This window comes from Rhopalosiphum maidis, chromosome 2 (genome assembly GCF_003676215.2).
Source record: "Rhopalosiphum maidis isolate BTI-1 chromosome 2, ASM367621v3, whole genome shotgun sequence".
NCBI classification, from domain to species: domain Eukaryota; kingdom Metazoa; phylum Arthropoda; class Insecta; order Hemiptera; family Aphididae; genus Rhopalosiphum; species Rhopalosiphum maidis.
This window is the reverse complement of record NC_040878.1, coordinates 77,572,806-77,593,765: the sequence shown is the minus strand read 5'-3', so window position 1 is coordinate 77,593,765 and position 20,960 is coordinate 77,572,806. Positions and strand designations below refer to the sequence as shown.

The following is a 20,960-nucleotide window of genomic DNA, read 5'->3' as shown; positions in this document are numbered from 1 at the left end:
CCATCCATAATGTACTTTTTGAAGTTTTTACTTATTTTTTTATTATAACTATCATCTTTTCTTTTTTAAACAAATAATTTTTATTAACCTAAATTTACTTCCATCAGTTTAATAAATGATTTAAAAAAAAATTTATTATGAAACGTGAATAAATTCAATAATTAAAATCATTATAGTTTATTAAGATCATAAAAAAAATATTATTTAACCATTTGTCGTTTGGTTTAAAGTTAAATAAATTGTAGGCATATTCGTTTATTTAGGTTCTTTAATCATTAATTCTTATTCTTATAATATACACATTTGATGGTTAAATAATGTATCAATTTGATATTTTAATACTATAAGATTCCTCAGAAGTTGTTTAAGTATATTATAATTAAAAAATATCGAAAATACATAGCCAGTATGTTTAATAAGCATTTAAAAATAAATTTTGACAGCTTGTTAAAATCAAAAAACTTACAAATTACTATGGTTAAAAATTCTTTTTATCTAAGGTTTTAAAATTTTTTTTTTTATTAGTCATTAATTAAAACTATTACGGCTCGACAATTAATGTACATAAGCAAGATGAGACGATACAGATTTTTTTAAGTTATTTATATAATGAAAAAAATTCACTGGAAAGTCAAATTAAGTTTTAAGTTCAAATCAAGACATTAGACACCTATTACTAGTAAAATAAGTTTAAATAACTATTTCTCCTGAAACAGTTTTTGATATATTGTTGTAATTAAAAAACATTATTAATAAAGTAAATTGTACATACCTATATTATGAATATAATGCTATTACCTATTTATAAACAATAAACTTACCTAATCACACATCACACTGTTTTACGGTAATTTGCAGATATTGACTCAAAAAATAAATTAAACCAATCTATATTCCAAAATTACAAATCATTTTACTCTATTATTTTAAAAATAAGAGTGAATTTATCTATTGTTGGGAATCTTAGAGGTTTTTATTGATATTTTAATAACAAAGCAAATAAAATCAATTTTTAAGATTGTGCATTTTTTGTGAATTTTATAATAATCTTATTTACATAAAATATCAAAAAAACTTCCAAGATTCTCTAGAATTTAAGGTCTAAATAACAATCTTATCTTTAAGTCAATTCATTTTAATTTAAAAATAATAAAGTAAAATAGATTATTATTAACTGTACAATATGTTTATAAAACAGACAACACATGCAGGTGTAGCATCCTTCTTCATAATTTAAATTTCAACGCATATACATTTATGAGAGTGGTCTGGGTTGATAACTGTTATGATTGAAATAACTTGATGCCTTAGTCATTTATATTTACTAATAATATTATTTATTTCAAAATGTAATTCTTAACTTAAATATAAACAAAATTCAAAATAATGTTAGATACTTAAATTAAACAACTACACGTAATGTACAAACTATTTTAGACAGTTTCTAAATTTATTTTTTGGTTTATATGTTACAACCAGTTTAGTCGAATAAATATCAAAAATATATTTTGTCTTGCATGAAGAATTTAAAATAAAATAAGTATAATATTTTGAAATATTTGTTAAATTCATTTAAATGTAAGTTTTATACTTCATTGTTCTATGTTTTTTTTTAAGTTATTTTAAAATGAGCTGTATTCCTATTTTGTTTAATTTAATAAATCTATATTTTATTAAATTGTGGGAGATACTATAACTAAAAAAATTAGTTGGTTCTTGAAGATTGGCTTTGAGAATTGTCATTTTCTATTTTCAATCGTTTTTTTTCGCGTATGTCTGCTAGTGTTTGCTCAATTGATCTTAAATCCTTTTTATTTTCACTTGGAACTGAAAATATATTTGTATTAAAAACTGTTTTATGATTGTTATCAGTGGCGAAGCGTCATAGAAGACAATGAGACAATGTCTACACACTAAGAAATTAGAACACAGGATAAATAATTTTGTTTTATAAAATATTTACAAATTTTAATGTCATTTATATTATAAAAATGATATATGTTTTAATCTTTGTTAAAATTGGTTTTTTGTTGTACAGTTATAGTTTTTAAGAATTATTAATATAGATTAGATGCGTGTGATATGGCCGTGCGCAGGTACAGGGGGGATTTTAATGTAGTGGGGTTTACTATCTTCGCTATGAGACACGTCTTGCTATTTGGATTTCCTCAATTATCGACAATGCCATCACGTTGTTACACCATCGTACCCTGTAAATTGCTATTACTGATAGTCGATAGATATACCTTCGTGTTTCTTAATATTGTTGTTTTTATATTGTAGTTTATTCTTATGGTTGATGATTTATTTTATGTCATTTTGAACGATGAAATTATTAATTACTTATATGAAAAAAAATGTATTATCGAATAGATAAATAAAAAGGGAGGAATCCAAGCGTATTAGTGTCATTTTATTCAATGTCTCCCCAACTAAAAACTTAAGCTTTGCCACTGATTATTACATTTTAAAATTAAAATACTTGTTGGGTTCAAAATCTAAAAATATAACATAAAATGTTTTAAATTTACCAAATCCATAAGATTTATTAGTTTCTGTTTTTCGTGCTGCTTGTTCAGCTGCTTCCAAACCAACAAGGTGTTGGAATTTTTCTTTGTAATTATATTTAGGCTTATCTTGGTTAGTTCGCTTTAGCATCATTCGTTTTTTTTCATCTAACATTTCTTCTATTTTAACTTGTTCTCTCTAAACATTTATAAAAATAAGTATGTTAAATAGTATGGAAATAATAAAAATGTCATAAAAACATGAAATTTATATTTTATTTAAAAATCTGAATTGTTGTAGGACATTCACATTAAACAATCAAGTTAGTAGTAAACAAATTAAATTTTTAATTATTTTTAATAAAAAAAAACAGATGCTTAGTGAATGGTTTATACTTTACTATAAAAATAATAAAAATTCTTATTTAGTTGGTGTTCATTTCATATTTGTAATTATCATTTAATATAAAATGAACACATAAAAATATTTAAAAATAAGAGTTTTGTAACCTATTAAATTTTAAAAATTATAAATATATAAAAATTTTATTGATTTAAATTGCTTATTTATTAATATTTTTATTCTAAACAAACTCCTAAAAGTAAATATCAAACTTAATTATATAACTAATATTATTATATAAAAATAATTTTTGTTTTTGTTATGTTCAATTTATGATCCATATCTAAGGAGTATAATTATTACTCAATATATTAAGGGAAGCACAATTACTATTGTATTAAGGGTAAGATACATATACATATTAATGGTAATATATTATGTTAATGAACTGAAATAATAAGAAATACATAATTTTTTAATGATGAACGGCTTAAATAATATGAACATTAAGTCATCCACATTAATGACACTTAAAGATGACTTGTTTTTTTTTTAATAGTAATGAACCAAGTTAAATTGAGGGGGGATAGTCAAGAAGTTAATAAGTCACAACACAATTTTTTAGCTGGGCTAGTTTCCAGGAATGGATAGGACTATGTGATTTTGTATTTATAGTTATTGTTAGAGATAAGATGGTTATGGTATATTAATAACTTAATAATATTAATAAAAATAAACATAAATTATTGAATATTTTTAAATATATAAATATAATACAAACTTGTTCCGACAATCTTTTAGCAATATCATCATTCCATTCTTGACCATTTCGGAGTGCGTTTAATTCATCCTCAGAAGGTGGAAAGTCTTTCTTGAATATCATAATATATCGATCAACTTCTTCTTCTCCAAAAGAATAAGCTAACATTCCAGCATCCTCAGCAATTTCATGTCTAAATTAACAACATATATTCATACAGTTCCTAATTTGTAATAAATAATGGTTAGATATTATGCTTTTGTTGAGTATCCAAAAACTTAAACATAAAAATTCCATCTAACTAGTTCCCTCAGAAAAATCACTAATACTCAATGGTATTTTAAAGTAGAAGTAAAAAATAATAATAATGATTAAGATATTTTAAATACTCACACAATATTGCGTAGTACTTTATTCAAAGTAGGGAATTTCAAACGGGTTTGATGATCATCTTGAACAAATGATGTCACTTTTTTCTCGGTCTAAAATAAAATACCCTTAACTTTAATGAACTTTGAAAGAAAAGAGTCAAAATTTGTTTTTATAATTTGCAAAAAAAACATTGAATAAGAAAATTTTTTCAAAATATAAATATCTAAATAATGAATATTATTTAAAAAACATTCTTTCGATTAATTTTAATTTATAAATTATATTAACACTAAACAACTTAAAAAGCATACAATATCTTATTATAAAAATGTATAGTTAATTAATAATCATTTTACTTCGTTACGGAACTGTATCATTCTTGCTTTTTCTTTATTCTGATGTTTGATATACATTTCTTGGGCTTCTAAAAAAAAAAAAAAATCAGTAAGAGATAAAATCTATGTTATGTTATGTTACTGGCAAAGTGAATAAATTACATATTACACATAATGATAAAAACCTGACAGTTCTAGGAAAAGTAAAATATCACTTTAAATTTAATATTTTAAGCTTTTGTATAATATTATTAATTATTTAATTATGGTTTAATTTTATTAATTTAATCTTAAACAAGTACCTATGAATTTTAATTGTTATTAACTATGAACGTGTTGGTACAATTATTTGCGCATTATTTATCTGTAGTATCAATATCATAATTTATAATACAAATAATCAATGAAATATAGATACATTTATAAAAATTTATAAATTACACAATATTTTGTTTTTTATTCAAACACACTTTTTATTTTGTCATTTCCATTTGTATGTGCTTGTACTGAACTTATTGATTGTTCATTTAACAATGTTCCTAATGCCATTTCCTTTTCCAGCTTTTCATTAATATTTATAAGCATTTTTTGACACACACTAACTACACTCTTGGCATAAGGCTGCTTTAAAATTCCATTTTGTGTTCCAGCCTTATAATAGCCATCAGTTGTTAACTGAAAAAAAAATTATAAAACTATAGTTGTTTCAATAATTAAATCTGTATAGCATATTTTTGTAATGAATTTTTGAAATACCACCTCTATAACTGGAAATATATTTTTGGAATCCCCATGTTCTTTGTTATTTTCCAAAACTGGATGTCGAACTGCTCCAATTTCAACTGGAAAAAAGTTTTTATCTAATTTTTTTTTTATTTCTTTTGCATGGCTTTTGAAATTTTCTTTTGCTATTTTATCAGAATCATTTAAATTTTCATTATTTAACTGAATAATAACTTCATTTCCAGCGTTAGAATTTGATAAGTTTTGTTTTGTATTTATATCTTCACTTTTTTCCATAAATTCTCTTAAGTCTTCCTCACTATCTATATTTAGTGCAAAATTATCAGAGATTTTTTCACTTAATCCTATTTTCAATTCGGTACCAAATAATGCTTCATGAGGTGTCATTTTTAAGCCTGAATTATAAGTTCGATTTTTCGTTAACTGTATAAAACGAAGACCTTCACTCCAATGAGAGCTTTTTTGATCTTGCATCCAAGTAATTAACATACTCTTAATGTCTTGTTTTACTTGCTCTTCGTTTTCTTGGGAATGATTAGGTTTGCCATGAACAATTTTTAATTCTGGCCAGAGGCTACGAAGACAATTAACTATATCATTAGAAAAATCACGACCATGAGCAGACTGAATAATACAAGGGGCTCCTAACAAAGTAAATATATCAATAAGGTTGTAAGCTACTTCTTCAATTAGTTTATGCTCTAAAGGTCTTAACACTACAAATTTTGTAAGGTAGTCTTGATAAATCATTATATACTTAAATTTTTCATTAGAAAACATTTGAAATTCAATTAAATCAACCTGGCATCTGGAATTGAATTCAGAACAAATAATTGGTTTGACCACTGTAGCTTTTTTAATACTTTTTTGTTTTTCCTGACATGCTTCACACATTTGTAAAAATGTGCAAATATCACTACGACTTATATTTTTATATTTTTTACTTAATTCCTTTATCATGCGGTCACGTCCACCGTGCCCAATCGAAACGTGAGTTGATTTCAATAAGTCGTACAGTTTTCCATCAGACACATAATAAAGCACAACACTTTTGTCTTTCATAGGAACTATTAATTTATGTTTGTCTTGAACTAATATTACATCAAACCTAAAATCAAATTTAATTTTAATATTATAATAGACAAAAAAAATTGTAATTATTTTTTTACTTTTAAGTACTCATCACATAATGTGCAGTTAGATAAAAAAATAATTACCTTTTTAATAGCTGAAAGTCTCTTGGCTCCTTTTTCTTAACTCCACGTTTTAATTCTATTATTTGTCTAATTATATTATTATATTGCTCATCAGTTAAACATGAAGCGTTTTTAGCTAATTTTTCTCGATTTTTTTTTAACTCACTATTAAACTTTGATTTTGCATCCATTGTGTAATATATTATTGTATAAATAATAGATGTGCACTGAGTACAGAATGTTATTATCGATAAGCCAGCAATGGTATCATACAGTTTTTATGTCTAGTCATAGTAATTTAGACATTACAAACTTTATTAAATACCTAGCAAACATTTCATATAAGTTTATTAACTCTGCCATACATTAAGAATCATTACACATAATTATTAGACAACACTGATATTAAGTACATTCCTAGATATTTAGTAGACATTTTACATGATGACAAGTCACAAAGCGCACATGGCGGGATTATTCACTTTGCCGAATAACACGAATATCGTAAAATAAATATAATAAACACCCAATTAAGGCTTACTTTTTTGCCTTAGTTTTTCTTTAGTATCCACAGTTGGTGGTTTTTCCATTGATTTCATGATCGACCCAAGTAAATCCATGATGATGAAATTTGATGGACAGAGTAAATAAAAGTAAGCAAGTACTCAAATTATATCCAACGATTGATTGACGAAAAATAAATACAGGTATCGCAAATTCGCACTATTGCTGTTCCTAGCAAAGACGAGACGATCAATAACTCTTTACATACAACTTGAGTACTTGACGGCGATCGACGTTCAAAACTTCAGTCTCAAAACAGTCGAATCTCAATTGTCATTTCTCAATGGAAAAATAAAAACCACAAAATATCAAATAATGATGGCCATTGTTATCTGTAGTTATATTAAGGAATTGACAAGAACACAAGATAGAAGATAATAATAAGGACTTATCGCACAACCCAGAAAATGATGTTATTCACGTTGTTATTCTACGGTGTGATAAACGATAATATTATTAGAATATAAATACATAATCAAACCTAATATTATTTTGTCACGAATTTAAATTTTCAACTCCCAGATTGAATCTATCTAAATTATTTTTCAACAAACGTTTAATTTGGTAATTTATCACCACAGTAAGTAAGGACATATAGTCATTTTTGAATTGCTAATGTACAAGAATTATATTCTAGAAATGGATTTACAAAATGTGGAAAATTATCCAGTGTACATATTAAATGTGATTCCGGAGCTTACCGAAGAAAACAATGAACAACTGCCACAGCAAATTAACTCCGGAGAATTGATATCTTATAACTTCTATGTTCCAAATGCAGACCATCAAGTTCCGATACTGAATGCAGAGTGTGTTCCGTCTATAGTTTCTCATACAAATACGACAAAGTCAATAAAAAAATTATCTTTTGACAAAACTATTCACCATTCGGCAGTAAAGAACAAACGATCTATTGAGTTAGTAATAAACGTTATCCTTCTAATATTATTTTTTTAAGTATACAAATTAAGTCAATGACAAAATATGTATTTTAATTAGATATTGATTTTTATTGAATTATCTTAGGCCACAAATTGAAACATGTTCAGAAAAATCTGTTAATGATTTATCACTGTTACTAAAAGATGAAGATATGCATAATGGTAATAATAAATTAATAAAATATGACCCGGCAACTGATACAAATGTAATTATTCAGTAAGTAGATTAAATTTAAATTTTATACTTGTATACTTTTATTAATTGTTAAGCTTTTTCCTATAATTTTTACTTATTAGTTATTAATAAAATAAAATAATATATTTTTATGTTTTAACTTAGTTATTTCTTCACTTCTATCGGTATTTAACTTTTAATATCATTTTCAGAAAAGTAAACAAAATTCATAAATTGATGTTTTAAATTTTCTGAATAATTAATATTATAAAAAAATAAGCATATCAATAAAATTAATTAATTTTTATTTAGTTTGGTCAGGCCAACTGATTTAGAAGCAAATTGTGATGAAATAAAGGTGCCAAAACGAGGACGACCGAGAAAAATTGTTAGCGATTTAAGTAAAAATGAAACAAAACTAGGTGAATCTTCCAAACAGATCAAACCAGAAGATGTAATTCAATACACTTAAATATTTGCTTATTTTTTTACACTATCATATTTTTATAGATTATAGAGTACCCATTAACATCTACAAAGTCTGGTCGCTTGTGTAAACCTCCAAAACATTTTTTAAATGGTGAAAGCACAATGGAAACCAAAAAGAACTCGTTTTTAATAGTTGACAATAATGGTAATGTTTGTTTTCTATGTATAGATTGGATTGCAATTAAAGTTTAAAAGAATGTATCATTGTTTAAAATTAAGTCTTAGGTTTTAATCTGTACTGCAGGGGTGGAGAAACTTTTTTGTGCATGTCTTAACATTTTGTAATCAGTTTTAAAGAAATGTCAGGTGTAATAATATGTTCATGACTAAAAATGAAATGATGGTGATTAATGAGATGGTTGTGTGAAATTTGTTAAAAAATGTAAAACTTAAAGTTATCAAAAATATTTTTTCATATAACCTTATTTTTATTTACGACTGAACTTCCCTAACTTAGCACAACTAGCTTTAATGTATAATTCAGTTTTGATTAGATCAAAACAAATTATGTTGACACAAATATTAAGTACAATGGAACCTTGATAACTCAAATCAGTCCAGGGCAAAGAAAAAAATTTGACTTATAGAGGTTTGAGTTATCATATACTGAAATACTCGAGCCATGGCATTCCTTCGAGTTATCAAAAATTCAACTTATAGAAGTTCGAGTTATCAAGGTTTCACTGTATATATAAAATGAATCACTTAACTTACAAATATATCTTGAAATAAGTATCCAAAATTTCATTATAAGCTTTTACTAATTATATTTCTTGTTAAATATAAGATATAACAATGAAATGAAAATATTTTCTTGTGGATCAAAGCACTATAATCATATATTCCAATCCATTTTGTTTGTTTATTTGAATTACAATTTACCTGTTGGTTGGCTGATGATAAATTTTATAATTATTATTTATTAGTTACTACATTTCGGTAATATTGTATGTAATAACTACTTATCAATTTATTCTGTTTTTTCAAATGCAATTTAATTTTTTTCTTAAAATAAATTAGTGTATTACTATACTTGATATTACAAACAATATATACAATGTTACATGTAATTTTTATACGTTAAAATATTGAAGTTTAAATTTTAATATATTTTTCCAGATATCATTAGTAGAAAAAAAGTAAAATACAATGTTAAATCAGATTTTATTTGTGGAGGATGTGGTAAAACTTATTTAGGCCATAAACGAATGCAAGAACATTTTGAAAAATTTCCTACTCACAAGATAAACACGGCCGAAAAACAAGTGGATTCAGAGTTACAAGATATTTTTGAAAACCTCAACGAAACACCAATAAATAGTAATCTATCTTTGATATTTTGTAGACAATAATATTTTTTAAAAATCAAAGAATGTTTAATTAATATTCTAGGCAATATAATTAATAGTAAAAAAGAAACTCATACTCAAACAGAAGTCTTAAAAAATCGACACTGTGCTTATATCAAGACCAAAAAAAATTTGCAATTTCATATGAAACAAGTACAACTATATTATAAAATTAAATTCTGTAATTTAGTTAAGTACATTTGTATTTGTGTATTTTATTAGATAATGAAACATCTGAAAAAAACCAACCTTATGAAATCATTGTCTGGAACAATTTCTGTTTGGGATTTATTATCCAGTACACTTGAAAGTGATGGTCTACTAGCATTTTCAAAAGAGTTAAATACACTAATCATAAATTTGAGAAGTTTATCGAAATCTTTAAAATTTGTTTCAAATTGTGAATCTAATTCTATTGATAACAGTCAAATGGTGAAATTTACAAAATATTTTACTCTATTGGTATACATTTATTAAAAAAATTTTTATGTTTTAGTTCATAGATGATTCATTAGGACATTTATTTGGCTTACCAAAAGGCTCTTATTGTTTAAAAGATATTCATAACGATTATGAAATGCAGCAAGAATCTAATGTTTGGGCTATAGACTCCACAAAATCTATTGAACCTGAAGTTTCTGTACCACAAAATTTAAATCGCCACTCCAGTCCTATTCATTTAAATCTTTTTGATAGTCAATCATCTAAGGTAGATTTCTTACTTAGCTCTAGTATGGAAGAATCAATATTATGTGATGAAAATCAGGCAGTTTTGGAAAGTGTAGATGGTCTTGTATCTGAAAGGTTACGCACAATGTCTGATCATTTACACTCAAGTGTACCTATAATTGGTAGGTTACGATTTGCTACTATATGTATATATATATATTTACACTAATAATGTAAAAAAAAATATATTTTCAGATTATCCTATTGCATCTACATCATCTGCTCCTAACGTCTCTCAACCAGATTCCTTTATGAGTCACGGGGTGTATGAGGTTTTCACTAATGATTTGAACCTAGTTCCCACTTCTACTGAAGAGTTCATTAAAAGCTTAGAACAGTTTGAACCCTTAAACGACACTGATAACACACTAAGTACAGAAACGAGAATGTTGGACTTTGAAGATCTTCAACACACATTTCACACTTCTTAACGTGACAAAATATTATTTATTTTTCTAATCCTCAATTAGTCAAATGCTAAGATCAAATTTAATATTGATTTTAGTTTTTTTTTATATAAAATATGCATTTTGTTAATCAATAGTTATGATTCTATGGCTTACTAAAAATACATTGGTTGACCATTCAGTAACAATTTAGAGTAAATACAGTTCATTGCATTTTGCACATGTTGTCATGTTGATATATTTGTATAGTTAAAAAATAACATCAAATGTTTAAAAAGATCTGTACTTTTTGTTTTAAAAAATGTTACCTACCAAAAATTATTATTTTAATAACATATTTTTTTTATTTTTTATTAATGAAGCAGTTTGATTATTTTTATATTCCTACTTTAAATTAGTTCATTTACCAGAGCACAAGCATGATACTTTTTGAAGTTAAGAAAAGGTTTAAGTTTATTCATTATAATAGTGACTATATGGTGCTGAAATAAAATATATACTCAGTATAGAGAGAGAACACAACATATCTTTAAAATAAATAGTTATTCTTCTTGAAAGCACTACTAATTGGCTTAATGTGAAATAATGACTACAATAATCAGACACATGTAATAATTAATATTAATTTTTCTTTAAGTATAATTTTTTTAATGTCTATAAATATTACAAATTGATACTAACTTTAAAAAAAAGACATTTTGTTGTTTTGAAATTCAAATACATGTTTTTTATTTTATTGTATGAGTGTTTTAAACCATCATGTTTATCAGACTAATAATATAAATTCTGCTGCTTAATATTTAACTATTAGTGGTGTTTGTAGTTGCGATGATGAACAAATTTGCCATAATTAATAGCGTAAAAGAATATCATGGAACCAGCAAGAATATGAATCAATGGAGCAACTGTTGTACGTTTTGGTTGTACATATTTGTGTGACCATCTCCAATAAGCACGGGAAAATAATCCAGCAATTGCTTTTGGTGATTTGTTACGACGTCCAATCCATTCAGTGACCTGAAAATATTGGATACAATTATCTAATTATTATTAAATTCAATTATTTGATAGTTAAAATGTATTTTAGGTAGCTGGCATTTAAATAATAACCTATGAGGTAAATCGAAATAATTTTTTTATGTTAATAACAATTAAATAAAAATATACAAATAGAAATCAAGAACAATAATTTATGCTTAGTATGTTATATATAATATTAAATATAATTTAAAATAAATATTAATTAATAAACAATAAACATTAGTATTTTCCACATATCAAAGGTCCATGTATGAAAGTTATAAATAAGTATAAATTATAATGAAGGACAAAGGGTGTGTTTCTTTGGTTTTATTAATTTTAGATTTTCAAATAAACTAACACAAAACATAGGTTTAGACTCAAGAGTATGGATTAATGATACAAACCAGATATTGGATAATAATTTAAATAATATGTAATTCATTTTAATATCTTTAGTACTCCTCGGAGGTCAAACGATTCCGAGATAGTATTTACTACAGCGTTGTATCCATAAAAACGCACTACTCAGGGGACGCAACACTACTATCAAATGTTGAACAGCAAATAGTTTTATGTTGTTAGCTATTCGATTCAAAGAATAAAGGATATTGCTATTGACTACTGTATACTATCGCGGTAGTTTTAGGTACAAATCTAAAATAAAATAAATCTAAACGAATCGATCTGTCAGATGCGAACATGAAACATATTCGTTTGTTAGTAAGTAAGGTTAAATTATTGAGTAAAAAAATAGTTACCTCTCCAAGTTTCAATTGAGAAAACGGTGTGTCGGGTGTGCCGTAATAACGAGCCGGATCGTACGGTCCGTGCACTTTGGGATTGTATTCTGCGGGATAATCGCCGATAGCCATCTTGAACACTGATGTAAAACGGACTGGATGAACCAGAAAAACGGCGATGTCGATTATTATACAGTTCCCACGAAAGAAAAATCTTACAGTCGTCCACCTGATGAAGGTTAAACAGTCAACTTGCAGATTATTATTATTCCACGAGTTTTTATCACTTATCAGTACCACCCAAACAGCTGACCCAGAACAGTGTGACCAGATTTCGGTACCCGTACATTCGAAAAAAGAGAATCTTTATTCTGCTTTCACGCGGGAGTATAATATTCTTTATTATAAATTCATAACGAGAAAACAAAACATTTTTTTCTGTGGAGTTTCAAGTCGAATTTCAACAATTCAATAACTCAAATTCAATAATATCGTCTATCGACATACCTATCTTTATGTTTATCAATTAATAATTCTTGTAAAGGGAAAAGCAAAAAATAGATATTTGGTTCCCCTTTCCTAAAATGGCTTCATACGATATTTTTAAAAAAGCTATTCTACTATTTGTGTTTGATTAATTTATATTTTTTATAAAGAATTATGAAGATTAAATCGCAATATTTTATATACTACTGTAATTTTATTAAAATACTAAAATACAATTTTTGTTTTGTTTAGATTAATATATTTTGCAAATACTTACTAACAATTTTAACGTTTAACTAAAAAATTAAAATTAAATTATTTAAAAACTTAAAAATATATATATGATACTGTATTTCAATATGTATGAACTAAATTTTCTAACTAAAATTAGGTCAAAATGGCAATCAAATTGATAAGTAGTAGTTTATTTGATATTGGTTTGTTATAGCCCCGTCACGGCGAGTGAAAACTTTAGAGGCCAGCCACTCAGGTTTGTTATAGCCCCGCAGGCCTCCATCCATATAACAATAAATACATCGTATAAATATAAAATAATGAGTTTATTTATTAATATTAATCTAATAATTCGATGGTAGATATATTGATATAATAAAAAAAAATTTAAATTAAAAAATGTATAAAAATGTTTATAGTGTTAAAAATTATGGTTTCTATGATTCCCAAAATTGTGCTATATCTTTTAAGATGGTATCAAACGGATCACTGGTGTTAAGTTTTGATCGCCACATAAATTTCGCCATGTAAGTCTAAAAAATTTCTGTCAGTACCTCTATACGTTTTTTGTTGCCCCATTTGGCCGAACCCAACATTCTCTCGACATTTTGTGTGTGGGCTCCTGAGTTAGGGTCCACGAAATTATACCTATGGTTAACTGGATTATGTTTAAATCCATGTTGTATCAAATTAGCATAAGCTTTCCAGCTGTCAGAAAAAATTGTAGAACCATGTCCAATATATCGATTAATGATATAGGTATCAATGTATTTATTGTTACATGGATGATAGGGGCTATAACAAATCAGTACCGTTTATTTAATCAATAACACATTTTTGAATTTTTAAAATCATATCAGAAGTGCAGAGTGGGGGGCAAATGCCCGTTTGCACTCGCGTGAACTTTTATTTCCGTGGTCATTTTTATGACTATCGTCAATCCACTCAATCCTATATTATAAACAAAAAATATTTGACTTTATTGATCCCAAAATGTAATTTCTGTACGAGCCACTTGTCCGCTTTCAAGTAACTTATATTGAGGTTGAAAAACGTAGCCATTAACACTCATCAAATCTTAAGAACTTGAACATTTTGAGAGAATTTAATGCCAATTAGATAAGTGGTTACGATCGTTCCGTAGATATAGTATAATTAACAAACATTCAATCATTTTTGTATATAACAATGTCAGAAAATAGGGTAGAAGATAGATATTACCTAACTATGATATATAAGAATTATAATACAAAATAAATACAAATACCTATAAAGTGTCTGATAAGAATTACGATTGTTTTTTTTTTCTGAACGTGAATTATTCTAACCGACAGTTATAGACCATAGACGTTATAGTACATGCAGGGGTGGCCAGCGAGAAGAGACTCGCAAGCCACCAAATATATTAATAAATATAGAAGAGCCAAAACGTAAGAAAAAAAAAGTCATACATAAACATAAATATACAATAAATTCATAGTAAAAAATGTTTTTTGTAAAATTGTTACGATAAGATGCAAACCACAAAAGTCTATGACGCGAGCCGCGGTTTGGCCACCCCTGTTATAGTATAACTACAGCCGTGTGATAAAAAATGTATTCACATAAAAATGAATCATTCAACCACATAATAGATTAAATCTATTGTGTGATTCTAGACTTTGTTTAGAAGAGTTTTTAAGATGTTTACGATGTATAAAACACCAACCAAATTTGGTAAATTAATTATAAAAAAAAGTAGGTATTTAATTGAACATGGACATTCTAGCCCCCACTATTTTATTTCCAGTTCAAGCACTGTTGGTAAGTACTAAGTTGTAGGATTACGTATTTGAATTATTCATTAAACATATAAATAAAACATGTAAGACATATTCACGTATATACGGCCAAATCAGCAGCGACAATGTTTTATTTAATAAATTATGCGGATAAAAGTTCAAAATACAATAATAGATAATAGTATTTAATTGATAATTCGTTTAAAATTTTTAATTAGGTATAGTTATTCGGTATTTTTGCCATTTTTCTTTTTGGGTGGACAATGTACAACAGCCGTTGTCTACTATCAATTATTATACGCGCCAACTACGCTGAGTAGTGCATACATTTGATTATTTGAATACCTACTGAATGATACAATACAGCGATTATTATTAATGTTGTTGACGGTTGTTGAAATATTTAAACGCGCGCAAATTTTTTAGTTAGATTAACGGGTTTGCCGCTCTTTTCACCAGGTATCATCCTACATCCGTGTCCCGGAATCTATACGTCCGCATAGTCGGTGCGTTCACCTATCATACGGTGAATTAATATCAATAATATTTATTACCTGTCGCAATAGTTTTTCTTCATGAATCCTCAAAATTGACTGCCCCCCTTCGTGGCTAACTATTGTTAAAAAAAAATTGAGTTTATGTTCTCATTTCAGATTGAAGACAACCTATATTGATTCAAAATGTTTAAGTTCTCCCTCACCTGCGAACAAGAACCAATTTTCCTTACTATTTTCTCTTTTCCTTAACAACTATTTATTATACTTTCCCTTGACGCGTCTCATGTGACTTGCAAAGATACAAACAAGGAACTTTGTTATTCTTTTGAGTTTTTATTTGTAATTCAATTGTAAGTCATTAACTTTGTGTTTGATTGTTCACTTATCATACTTTACCTTTTTATTTCATTAGATTGTGGCCTGCTATGTTATGGGATAAAATATAATAACCAACTCTATACCTTGCGATTAGCCACCATTTTTTAAAATTCATCTCCATCTAATATTCTAATGCCAGCCAAAATCTACTCTCAATGTTTTTGTATTGTACACAGTACTTACATATCTACCTAAATTCCCAATGAAATATTGAATTTTACTTATGTCAACATATTACAACAAATTTGATATCATCTAGATTATGAGTGTCTTGTGTTAAATTAATAACGCTGTGGTGAATACGTTTAGTAGCTGCAGTCACGTATATATTTTTATGAGAAGAGGGAAGGGGCGTATAAATACCAATCTCCAGGGCTAAATAAAATAAATCATAATTAAAGAGCAGAATGAAATATTGCTTAGTGAAAATTAGGATTTCTGATAAAAATGTAGTATATTATATTATATAGTATTATCGTATTATGCCCAATATTGTACATTATGTAGAATCGTATAAACTGTAAATAAAATGTATAACAAGTAAGTATACTAGTAGATATTCTTACTAATCAACTAAACTGCTAAACCAATACCAATATTATATTATAATAATAAATGACACGCGTGTGTCCATTATCATTTATTACCATTTATACCGAATATATTTTCTTTACGTTTTTATGTACGTTTTTAATTGCAGTTCGACTCCACTCGTGTTTTTCGTTGATATTATGAATACCTATACAACAATGGCAAGCTGAAAAATTTAATGTTATTTTATTATAAATTAACATATATATACACACATATATACTATTTCATACTATTACTTACTAACTTATATTACTTATGGGCTATAGCTAGCCTATGGTTACCGAAGTAAATTATTTTATTCAGTTTGTTGATAATTGTGTAATATAGGTACTCGATGGTTCAATTCAATTTTAGTGTATTTTTTCAGCTGATGTATAAATACTAGACGACTCAATTGTCACTCAGTGATAAAAAAAATATTTCGTGATGAAACGCATAATATTTTTATATTAATCTTACGGGAAATCGGAAATATATTGTATGTAATAATAAACAATATAGAAGAGATATGCAATTTGTGAGCGGAAGCCGGAAGTAGAGTGTGAAATTATTTAGATTAATTTTAAAATGCTGTTTTACATATGGTTATAAGTATGTCAAAACAAGATTGGAAAAATACCTATAAGCATTGATTATACTAGTATACTAGTATTTATAATCAATGCTATAAGGTAACTTTCCGACGGGTTTGTCCCACAAAACATAGCAACTTCAAACATATTTCATCCATTGACACAATTATACAATCGCGGAAATCTATGATCGTGAGGTTAGCCTGATTATATTCATCATTTATAGTCGATTAAAAAAAATGTATGTATCCGCTGTATTATATCCTTTACATTTATACTTGAAATGAAAAAAGAAATTAGAAACACATTTTTTTATTACTATTAATACAAAAAAAATCGTACTTATATATTATTATTACATTATATATGAATTCAATTTTAATTTTCGATACTACAGTGAAATTTTTCTGAAGTTAATGAATTTTTACTGATCGGTTAGTTTCATGTTTAACATTTTAACAAAATGTTGAAATTAGAATATTACATATATTATATATATATATAAATACCCAACTATATAAAATTATTAGAAATATTATACCAAAATTTATTCAAGAGGCTATTTAATATGATAAAATTGCGGAAAATCTAAATACCTAAATTTATTGTTTTGAATTTCAACACTCAGTTCTTAAATCTAATCATATCATATATATATAGTTAAAACATTAAATTGTTACATACACGAGTTTTATTAAAAAAATTCATTTTAAACACATATATTATACAAATATGTATTAATCAATTAAACATAATAATATTTATTTTTTTAAACATAGCTTGTATAAAATCTATTTTATATGGGTTTACAATATAACATATTTAATAGATGATTATTAATTATTATTATATTTCTTATACATCAATGACATAATATACATATATATGAAAATGTATTTAAATAAATATAAAAATAATTACAGACAAAATGTAATGAAAGATAGTAATAGTAGCACAATATAAGTAAGGTTTCAATCAACCCCGTACGAAAGGCAAACTTATTTCAGGTACCGAGTAAAAAATACAAAAAGTTAGTTTGTTTGCCTAACTGAAACGTAGTAGGGGTTGTTCTTGAAAATTTCATTTCGAACTACCAAGGGAAGAAAAGTGCTTATATTTAATTATATACATTAGATTTATTAATATAATAAATCATGGTTATTTAGCAACTAGGTTTTGGAAACAATGGTTTCGGCCTGTTGATAGTTATATCGGCCGAAGTCTTCATTTTAGTTCCTGAAACATATATAATCGTAATATATTCGATTATGAAAATTACATTTATTTTAAAATTTTTAAGAATAATTATCACCATAATAATAGTTTTTTTCTAAGGTCTAATTAGAAATTGTATATTATAAGAAAATGGTAAAATCATTGTTTGTTGCTAGAGGTTTACTAGTAATATTAAATAATTTACTCTCCTTAGTTTATAGAAACAACAGAAACTAATAAAAGAATTTTAACTTTCATATGGTTTAGGTTAGGGGCTTCATACATTTTGGAAAATAAGAAATAATTTTTGATTGAAAATACTCTAGATTGGTTGTTAGTTGTAGTTAGGCGACTAATTAGGTTTTAATTCGATGAATTTAATTTTCAATATAAAAATATTAAATGTGCATACACTAAATAACATTAAACTGTTATTATTAAAATTGTTTTTTGAATGTTATTTATTTTTTTAGAGTTCAGTTAAAATAAATACGTTATAATTAATTTTTATGTAATACAATATATAGTTATTATGAAAACAATTTCATCTGGAAACAAAAATCAAAAAAAATCTTAAAGATAAAAGGCATAATGCGGTTTAAAGCATCATAACACCTATTTTCAATCGAGGTCTAAAAATCTTTGTCTATCCCATTAGGTGGGAATCAATTATACAAAAATACACTTTGATACCTATCTCAATCTATGGAATGGTAACAACTATTAACAAATACATTTTATTTTCAACTACATTGATAAATTTTGGTTTTAAATTTTAATTTCACCCAACAATTTTAGAAATCTCGTGGCGAATCAAAATATGTTATTTAACTTGTACGGCTGTACAAACCGAGTTTATTCCTTATAAAAATAATAAAAATACTAAAATACGTTCAAGTGGATGGAATAGTGTTTTGAAAAGTAAAAATCGTCAATAAATTATTTTGACTTACCGATGTGACGGAAATCCGCGTATTGCATAATGTGCAGGTCGATTTGATTTTGAAAAGCGTTATTCCTTCAATTTTGTACGGCCGTTATAGGTCTAGGTCGGCTGTTAGAACCGTCTAATCCAGGTTGGCAGCTTCGGTGGTTCTTCGTTCTAAAAAAAAAAATTAATCGAACAATGTTAATATTACGGAAACGAAAAAAGACAGAAAATAATTTTTATCAATTTGATATATCATTTATATTTTTAAAACCACCGCAAAACAGTCAGACTGTAATATACCTAATTAAATAATAATATCAACATAATCCGCTACAATAATACGTATTATGTATACAAATAGGTACAGATACAATGTACCTACCTACTATATAGGTCTATAGCAGGCTAATTGCGATTATCTACATTAAACGGAAATTAAATATGTAGTAAAAGTAGAAACGGAAAAAAAATTGTCTGTCGATGTACATGTACAGTCATATCTACGATATATAAATGGACCCTTTAACTATGAATTAGAATCGATTATACTTTGTCGATTAAAACACGATTATGTTTCAATAATCGCTGACCTAAACGTCAAACTCCAATATTTATATGTGTATACATGTTGTATCATCAAATGTGGACAATGCGCGTGTCGTATTATATTGTATGTCCTAAATTCCTAAATCGGTTTTCAGATAATTTAATATGATTGTTAATGTATTAGAGGTCAGTATATTATATTTTATAGTGATTAATGATAATTGTACATAAATGAATATTATAATAATTATTGTTACCGGTCGATTTTCGAGCACAACGACACGCTATTTCCTATACTGCTGCACATCGTGTAGGTATATATAATTATAATATTGTATAATCGATGAAAATAATATGTGAAAATGATGTTATGAGCGTCTCGTCAATATTGGCGGGAAAAAAATAATTTGAAAAAATTGTTTGAAATTATAAAATTGAATCCCGCAATGTTCAATGACTGGAACACGTGTGCGCCGACGGGTAGATGTAGTTCAACTGAACTCGTACTCATCGCGGAGCCATCATCGTCGTCGTCGTTGGTTTAGCCGTCACCGCCGCCGCCTCCACCGACGCCGCCGCCACCGTTTTTATCTTTCTTCGCGCGCGCGTCTGCCGCGAGATAAATGAGATCAGTCGGCCGGTCCGAATAAAATATAGTGCAGCGTACCTATACAATATATATATATATATATATGATATTACCGTGGGCTCTTTTTAGAACACGTTGTTATAAAATACGCGTTTTTGTGTGTGCGTTTTGAGATCACGTGCGTGATATATTATACAGAGTGATTCGCACCTGCAAGTCGTCTTACTCACAACTCACCTGCATATAAATATATACACACACACACACACACACATATATATATAGACGTTACTACTAGGCCTTTAATTCAAAGTTTTTCCAGGATTAGGGGCAGGGTTAGAACTGGAGAGTTGACATTTTTTTAATCACAAAACTAGGTACGGGGCCGCTATAGTCATCACCCACGCACATGTTTTTGCACTACAGCCACTATGGGTGTATTAAATGTTTTTTGAGTTTGGTA

The 20,960-nt window shown here is 26.8% G+C and overlaps 3 protein-coding genes and 1 long non-coding RNA gene across 7 annotated transcripts; 1 reads left to right on the top strand and 3 right to left on the bottom strand.

Moving 5' to 3' along the window:
• Positions 1–1,399: 1,399 nt before the first annotated feature.
• Positions 1,400–7,131, bottom strand: LOC113550947 (SCAN domain-containing protein 3). Of its 3 annotated transcripts, XM_026952917.1 has the most exons (10): positions 6,799–7,131; positions 6,279–6,582; positions 5,424–6,169; positions 5,077–5,363; positions 4,788–4,992; positions 4,339–4,406; positions 4,004–4,092; positions 3,632–3,803; positions 2,532–2,706; positions 1,689–1,827 (listed from the first exon to the last, which is right to left on the bottom strand). In XM_026952917.1, the coding sequence occupies exons 2-10, from the start codon at positions 6,446–6,448 to the stop codon at positions 1,706–1,708; spliced, it is 2,034 nt and encodes a 677-aa protein (XP_026808718.1). In that variant the 5' UTR covers positions 6,449–6,582; positions 6,799–7,131; the 3' UTR covers positions 1,689–1,705. The 3 variants fall into 3 exon arrangements, with proteins under 3 accessions (XP_026808717.1, XP_026808718.1, XP_026808719.1); XM_026952916.1 differs by having other exon boundaries at positions 1,400–1,827; positions 5,077–6,169; positions 6,799–7,130; XM_026952918.1 differs by lacking the exon at positions 6,279–6,582 and having other exon boundaries at positions 5,077–6,169; positions 6,799–7,129.
• A 117-nt stretch (positions 7,132–7,248) lies between these two features.
• LOC113550949 lies at positions 7,249–11,386 on the top strand. 2 transcript variants are annotated; one of them, XM_026952919.1, is made up of 10 exons: positions 7,249–7,401; positions 7,459–7,738; positions 7,848–7,979; positions 8,250–8,391; positions 8,448–8,571; positions 9,546–9,746; positions 9,819–9,928; positions 9,998–10,207; positions 10,272–10,626; positions 10,700–11,386. In XM_026952919.1, the coding sequence occupies exons 2-10, from the start codon at positions 7,461–7,463 to the stop codon at positions 10,933–10,935; spliced, it is 1,788 nt and encodes a 595-aa protein (XP_026808720.1). In that variant the 5' UTR covers positions 7,249–7,401; positions 7,459–7,460; the 3' UTR covers positions 10,936–11,386. The 2 variants fall into 2 exon arrangements, with proteins under 2 accessions (XP_026808720.1, XP_026808721.1); XM_026952920.1 differs by lacking the exon at positions 7,249–7,401 and having other exon boundaries at positions 7,597–7,738; positions 7,821–7,979.
• Positions 11,387–11,536: 150 nt separating this feature from the next.
• On the bottom strand, positions 11,537–12,923 carry LOC113550950 (putative ATP synthase subunit f, mitochondrial). The gene is made up of 2 exons (XM_026952921.1): positions 12,693–12,923; positions 11,537–11,928 (listed from the first exon to the last, which is right to left on the bottom strand). The coding sequence occupies exons 1-2, from the start codon at positions 12,804–12,806 to the stop codon at positions 11,719–11,721; spliced, it is 324 nt and encodes a 107-aa protein (XP_026808722.1). The 5' UTR covers positions 12,807–12,923; the 3' UTR covers positions 11,537–11,718.
• Positions 12,924–18,028: 5,105 nt separating this feature from the next.
• On the bottom strand, positions 18,029–20,428 carry LOC113554204. The gene is made up of 3 exons (XR_003405243.1): positions 20,166–20,428; positions 19,385–19,533; positions 18,029–18,452 (listed from the first exon to the last, which is right to left on the bottom strand). It is a non-coding gene; the product is annotated as an uncharacterized LOC113554204 (long non-coding RNA).
• Positions 20,429–20,960: the final 532 nt, after the last annotated feature.

Bases quoted from the DNA above. Each gene is read 5' to 3' on its own strand.
- LOC113550947 (XM_026952916.1), bottom strand. From the start codon at position 6,448: ATGGATGCAAAATCAAAGTTTAATAGTGAGTTAAAAAAAAATCGAGAA. The intron at 4,993-5,076 runs GTGGTATTTCAA...TTTTTTTTTCAG, and splicing joins ATATATTTCCAGTTATAGAG to TTAACAACTGATGGCTATTA. The intron at 1,828-2,531 runs GTAAATTTAAAA...ATATATTTTCAG, and splicing joins TAATAAATCTTATGGATTTG to TTCCAAGTGAAAATAAAAAG.
- LOC113550949 (XM_026952919.1), top strand. From the start codon at position 7,461: ATGGATTTACAAAATGTGGAAAATTATCCAGTGTACATATTAAATGTG. The intron at 8,392-8,447 runs GTAATTCAATAC...ATATTTTTATAG, and splicing joins AACAGATCAAACCAGAAGAT to ATTATAGAGTACCCATTAAC. The intron at 9,929-9,997 runs GTACAACTATAT...GTATTTTATTAG, and splicing joins TGCAATTTCATATGAAACAA to ATAATGAAACATCTGAAAAA.
- LOC113550950 (XM_026952921.1), bottom strand. From the start codon at position 12,806: ATGGCTATCGGCGATTATCCCGCAGAATACAATCCCAAAGTGCACGGA. The intron at 11,929-12,692 runs GTAACTATTTTT...CAATATTTTCAG, and splicing joins CTCAATTGAAACTTGGAGAG to GTCACTGAATGGATTGGACG.